Source organism: Anopheles coustani, chromosome 2, assembly GCF_943734705.1.
Source record: "Anopheles coustani chromosome 2, idAnoCousDA_361_x.2, whole genome shotgun sequence".
NCBI lineage: Eukaryota > Metazoa > Arthropoda > Insecta > Diptera > Culicidae > Anopheles > Anopheles coustani.
The window spans coordinates 53,941,346-53,947,614 of record NC_071289.1 but is presented as its reverse complement, the minus strand read 5'-3'; the positions used below and the strand labels follow the sequence as shown (position 1 = coordinate 53,947,614).

Genomic DNA, 6,269 nt, shown 5'->3' with positions numbered 1-6,269 from the left:
AGCGCCGCCCGCTGGACGCTCGTGGCCAACCAGTTAGTGAGCACGTGCGAATAGTGCATCAAAATTGGTTCGACCGCCGGTATCGGTCCGGAGATCGAGCGGAAAGGTGTTACGGTACGATTTACGCCGTTCTGTTGGTGAATAGTTATTTAATATTTGCACTAGCCGTTGTGTTGTTGTGACATAGTTTATTTGTAAAGAAATAAACAACAGGCTGCACATGATCAGTGTTTACTGATGTTACTAGTTCAAGGACTTAGAAGTGAAACAATAATTTATTCTCAGCACTGGATTATCTCGTTCTTACACATTTGTCATAATCTTAGGAGAGATTTGTAAGGCAAATACAATTCTAAACTTTGGCATATAACTGTGAAGCGTTTAACGTTTGTTTTATTGCTTAACCTCTTTCGCGTCCAGATTTTGGTATCGAAACATGCGTCCTCCCATTAGCATATTTTTAATGAGCCAATGGGTTAGCACCATGCCGGAGGATTGACAAAATTCCGTGCGTTCCTGGAAGAATTTGATGCATGTTTTTTTTCCTTTTTCGCATCTGTTTTATTTATAAACACAATTTCATGTTTGGCTTTCCAATCTCGACACTGTCCTATCTTGTCCTTGGTTCAATCGGTCACTGATGATTAAGGGTTTTTGGGGCGTCTGTTTACACAGAACGTGTAAATCGAGCAACATCTGCTGTGGCGCGGGGAGGTGAGAACGAATGCCGGATCCGGATCCGTTAACATATAGTTGTCGATCAGATAGGAACCAATTTTTGGACGCAAATTCGTTCCTGTGCGCCTGCCGAAATGGCGTCAATCGGCGGGGAATGAATGAGGACAGGGAGAGTTAACGTACACCTTTATTTTTGTATTCATTTGAACCATGCCGCTAACAACTGCGCCGTGTGTTTCCAGAACATGTTGTGCAAATATGTTTGAACACTGAACAGTTTTGTGGACACGCGTTTCAATCGCCAGGAAAAGTCATCGGAAGCTAAACGAATCTTATTCGCACATTTTAATAGCGATGTTAGATGATGCGATAAGTGTATCTTATTAATATAGGAGTCCTAATAGTACCAGTTTGAAAGCAGAAGTGTTTCATGTTTTGGCAGTGCAAATATCATCAAAATCAGTTTCTTTTACCCTACCTGGATGTTTGGATTTTCATTGATGAAAAAACTGCATACCACCAGATTTGCATGTAACGCAGATAGCAATGTGTTCATGCATACCTAACTTTTTTTTTTAACTTTAAGTGCGATGTTACGTTCGATGCCTTACTTTAGTGCAGTTTTATCTTTGCACTTTCTTCACCTGTAAGTGATTTTCTTGCTTACTTTTCAATGTAGCAATTTTCTGTTAGTTAAAGATATTTAAGTTACGCATTTAATTAGGATTGGTGTGAATTCACTTTTTACAATAGTTTTTATTCAAATATCCAGCCACTCATTTAAATTTGGTTTTATCATGCTTTCGGTAGATTTGGTCTAAAATATTCATTAAAATAATTATATATGAAAAGTAAAAGAGAGGGATGTGTGGTACTTGGCCGGTTAGGCGATCGCAGGCGCCGCATGCTTCTGTTGCTGACAATGGACGTCTAGCGATTTCTGTGAAATCCAAGCGCAGTGTTCCCCCAGTCAGACTACTCGATCGGCGTGCTGGTTTCCTCATTATATCATACATATGGATAGGATACATGTGGACGCAGCCTCTGTGGCTGCTTGTATAAAGAGGCTTAAACCATCCACCAATCCTGGTCCCGACGGTATTCAAGCGATTGTGTTGATCCGTTGTTGTGACGTTATTGGCCCTATACTGGCGAACATATTTAATGCGTCTCTGCAAGCTGCAATTTGTGATGCCCATTCACAAAACAGGGGACCGCTCTTGTGCGGCCAATTACCGTGGTGTTACGTCGCTCTGTGCCTTACACCTTTTACCACTGTTTAGCGCGATGGCCAAGGCGTTTAGTGACACCGTCCAAAACATTGATACGATCGCCGGAGCTATTAAGACAGCGCGAGCGCCGTTTAGCAACTCTATCCAAAGCATTAAGAAGATGACAGACCCTTCTAAGATAATGGGAGCACCCTTTGCGCGTTGACCGCACCCATTAGACCGTTCGCCGCACCTTTTAGCGGCAGTCATTTTTCCGAGCCTTTTGTGAGCGCTTTTGTTCAAAGAGTCGATTGCTGGTGGATGCTTCATTTCGTGGTTTGAATTTTCCGTTACGTATCAATATTTTCGCATATTTTTTGTTTAGCTGGAAAGTTCTTTAAAATGTCTCGGGAAATTCTTTCTGAAAATTGTAAATGAAAATATTAATTTCCACAAAGAGCTTTAATATTTATTTTCATAAAGGTCGCCTTTTCATCGCGCTAAACAGTGGTAAAAGGTGTATCGAAGGTATTCGAACTTCTGGTATACGACGCCATTATGAGAGCTTCTTCTAGTTATATCAGTCCATCTCAACATGGGTTCGTTCCAAGGCGGTCGACTACTACAAATCTCACCGAATTCGTCAGCTATTGTAAGCGTAGTCTGGATTCCGGCACCCAGGTTGACGCAATCTACTTGGGCATCAAGGCTGCCTTTGACACCGTATCCCACAATATCCTGCTGGCAAAGTTAGCCAAAATCGGCTTTACGGATAACTTGGTGAGTTGGATTCAATCCTTTCTCAATGGCCGGTCGTGCCGTGTTAAGGTCCGCTCATGCCTGTCCCGGAGTATATCGTGCACTTCAGGAGTCCCCCAGGGTAGCAACCTTGGGCCGCTGCTGTTTTTGTTATTCGTCAACGATGCGGCGTTGCTACTGCACGACCAGAAGGTCCTATTTTTTGCCGATGACGTCAAGCTGTATGGTGCAGTTAAGGATCTTGACGATTGCAGCCGCCTTCAACAGGCCCTGACCGCTTTTAGTGTTTGGTGTAATTGTAATGCGTTATCCCTGTCTATCGATAAGTGTCGTGTTCTGTCGTTCGTTAGATCTAGGGTCCAAGTCTCGTGTGACTACCATGTGGACAATTGCGTGTTGGAGCGCTCGGAAACAATCTGTGGTCTTGGCGTGTTACTTGACAAGCGTCTCAGCTTTAGGCCGCACATGGAGAATGTTTTGAGTAAGGGCAATCAGCTATTAGGTTTAATTTTTCGTTTGACCAAGGAATTTCGAGACCCGCTTACTATTAAGGCTTTGTATTCTTCAATTGTGCGTCCTGTACTAGAATACGCTAGTGTTGTATGGTGTCCCTCAGCCACCATTTGGTCCCAACGGATTGAAAGCATCCAACGAAAAGCAACACGCTATGCCATTAGGCTACTTCCTTGGAGGGCAGGGGACACCCTCCCCTCGTACGATGCCAGGTGTCTGTTTCTCGGCATACAACAGTTGTGTTCACGCCGTAAGTCGGCTCAATGCCTCTGCATAGCAGGATTAATCAATAATTACATCGATGCGCCTAACTTTCTGAATGAGATCCATTTTTCAGCGCCATCAAGAATGCTTCGGCCTCGACATTTTCTAAGGGAAAGGCATTTTCGCACAAATTTCGGACAATCAGAACCAATCAATGCCATGACCGCAGTTTTTAATGAGAACTCAGACCTCTTTAGCTTTGAAATGTCCCAAGTAACTTTAGCTTTGAAATGTTCCGTGACTCTCTGCGTGCGCGTTTTGCCTAGTTTTGTTATATAATTCATAAGTGTTCATGTAGACTAATAATGTCCGATGGACCCAATAAATAAATAAACATAAACATGAATAGCTGCGTCAGGTTACTGACATTCATCCAGTTATGATCGTTCTCGTGCTCGACACTTCCGTTACGTTGATCATGCATTTAAGCTTTTCGAATGATGATTCGCGGGCGGGCTCTACTTAGTTAGAACCTCATTTATTTGTTTTGAAATAAGCATCATATTCAATTTGTTTTAGAATATGCATAATGTAATGAAGTTACATCGAGCATTTGATCTAAATATTGTTTCTTGGGTAATTCTTCCACATTGTCTGCACTTTCGTGTATCATAAGTACTGAAATCAATGGATGATTGCATAGAATTGATTACACATTAGTGGATTTATGTCTAACCACAGCCACGCGTTTAAAATTAAGGAAGCTTGGTAGGTTATTAATGAAACTGTAAGTAGATAGTTAGGTACTGTAGGAATTGAAGGCCAAATGGTGTTTCTACATAGTTATCCATTCATATTCCAAGATGAAATAAACAAAACTAGCCTCATATTTTTCAAAAAAAAAAAAAAGAAATGTAAAAGATAACAATAAGCAAATACGTTTCTTTATACTTGGTCCTTATTAACGATTTAATTCCGCAGTATTTTAGAATTAGTCACTGAGAAGGAAATAAAGAATTCCCAGTAGCGACTTGTCTGTAAACAATGTTTCTCGAATGCAGGTCGCACTGGAGCTCTTGGAACAAGGACCTGGCAAGGCATTGAAGGCGCGGCTCTAATGAGCCTGACCTATGCATCGATACTTCCAAGTAGTGTTTCTTGTCTTCTTTTTCATCCCTTGCCCGGCCAGTTCCACCTCCTCCTATGGCAACGGCCGTAGGCTTCGCATGCATCCCAACATGCAACGCAGCGAGGCTGTTGACGACGGTAAAACGCTCGTGCCTCGGATGAGCGCACGAACGGAACCAGTTCTGTGCAGTTCCAGAAACCATCAGCTGCCATCAGCGAACGGGGCGCAATGTTTGCGCACCGCGGCTTCAGCGGGCTTCCTCGGCAGGGGGCATGTACGTCAATTCGGCGTTCTATCGCTCAATTTGCCGCTTCACGCCCGCCCGCGTAGAACTACTCTCGCGGGCGCAGGTTGACGTGTGACTTTTGTCACACCGGAGCGTGAGTCAACGCAATTGGTAGGGTGGTCATATAAATGCTGCCGCCAACCGATCGCTCGCTAATAGTGCGGTGCGAGATACGGAACCGAGACGAGGGACCTAGTGAGCAGCGATTGATCGCGGTGTCGTGTTAGGAATCGACTTGTTATTGAATATTATTATCTAAATACTCCACGCGTCTATCCACAATGTTGCAGCGTTTTGTACAGAATTTGAATGTGGTATGTGTCATTTACGCGGAATCTTCGGAAGAGTCGTTTCCGTAAAGCAACGACGGCGCAGTGAGACGACTGGTTTATTTTAATAAATTGTGTGTTTGTTTTCTTCCAGGTAGCCGCCTCGCTAGTTCTGATACTGTTTGGAACGCTTTGCAGCAGCTATGCTATCGATTGCAAAGACCTCTGGGATGAGGAAACCTTGAAGGAGTTGATTGAGGATGAAAAAAAGAACGAGGAAAATTATGAAACTGGCAATTTTGAATATGGGGAAGATTGGGGCGAAGTTATCCACGAGGACGAAGATCAGCCGTGCGATTGTGAGGATGAAGCGGACGGTGAAGACGAAGACGAAGAAGGCGAGCATCACCAACACAAGTGTCACGAAACTGCATCGAACCATACACCAAAGAGCAACCATGCGGAAGAACGTCGTAAGCGCCAACTAACGGAGGACAACGTCGAACCACGAGCAGCATCTGTGCCAACCGATGGAGATCCAACGACCGATCTGGAGGTCGCCGAAACGCACCTCTTCCGTCCGGTGTTCCGCTACAAATCGCAGTACACGGAGAGGAGGCGAGTGCGGGACAACTTAGCACCTTCCCGGCAGTGATACTCTAGCAAACAGTGTCGTGCGGGGTGTGTCGGTGACGTACTTTTAGTGCTCATTTGTAAATTCTACTTCATTCGCCTCTTCGTTCTCATCTTGCCACCGTCGCACGTGGAGTCGTGAACTTGTTCTAGTGTAAAAGGGAACAAACAAAGGGTAAGAATAGGTTTACTTTGCACCAAACGGAGTAGCATGTCCGGAAGCTGTTTCTCTGAACCCTACGAAAATCACGCCTATATGTGAAAAAACAAGCAGTACCTGCATCGTGTGCGGAACTGGCAGCGAGCGTGTTGGTGTACACTAGTTTTAGTCCACTTACGATGCCGTATTGATCTGAGAGTGGACTTAAGATAGTCAACTAGATAGTTGCCCTAGTCAGTACTTATGTTCCTTCTCCTTTTATACCTTATGTTACCGTGGAGAAAATTTTTTTTTTTTCTGGCCAACGATCAATTCGATTAAAACTCCGTCGTTTCCCACATTGTATTGTTGTGGCCCGAACTAGGGTCCAGACTTTAGGTTTAAAGTTGTACACGTTAAGTTATAAGTATTATTCAGCAAAACGAGG

General features: G+C 43.9%; 1 protein-coding gene across 1 annotated transcript; it reads left to right on the top strand.

Annotated features, from left to right (window-relative positions):
- The first annotated feature begins 4,960 nt into the window (after positions 1–4,960).
- On the top strand, positions 4,961–6,269 carry LOC131265575 (death domain-associated protein 6-like). Its single transcript, XM_058267863.1, has 2 exons — positions 4,961–5,094; positions 5,204–6,269. Exons 1-2 carry the CDS (start codon positions 5,062–5,064, stop codon positions 5,702–5,704), a joined length of 534 nt encoding a protein of 177 aa, XP_058123846.1. The 5' UTR covers positions 4,961–5,061; the 3' UTR covers positions 5,705–6,269.

What these genes read in the sequence shown, in the direction of transcription:
- LOC131265575 (XM_058267863.1), top strand. Translation starts at nt 5,062, where the DNA reads ATGTTGCAGCGTTTTGTACAGAATTTGAATGTG. An exon ending in TTGTACAGAATTTGAATGTG is followed by an intron (nt 5,095 to 5,203) that starts GTATGTGTCATT and finishes GTTTTCTTCCAG; the next exon opens with GTAGCCGCCTCGCTAGTTCT.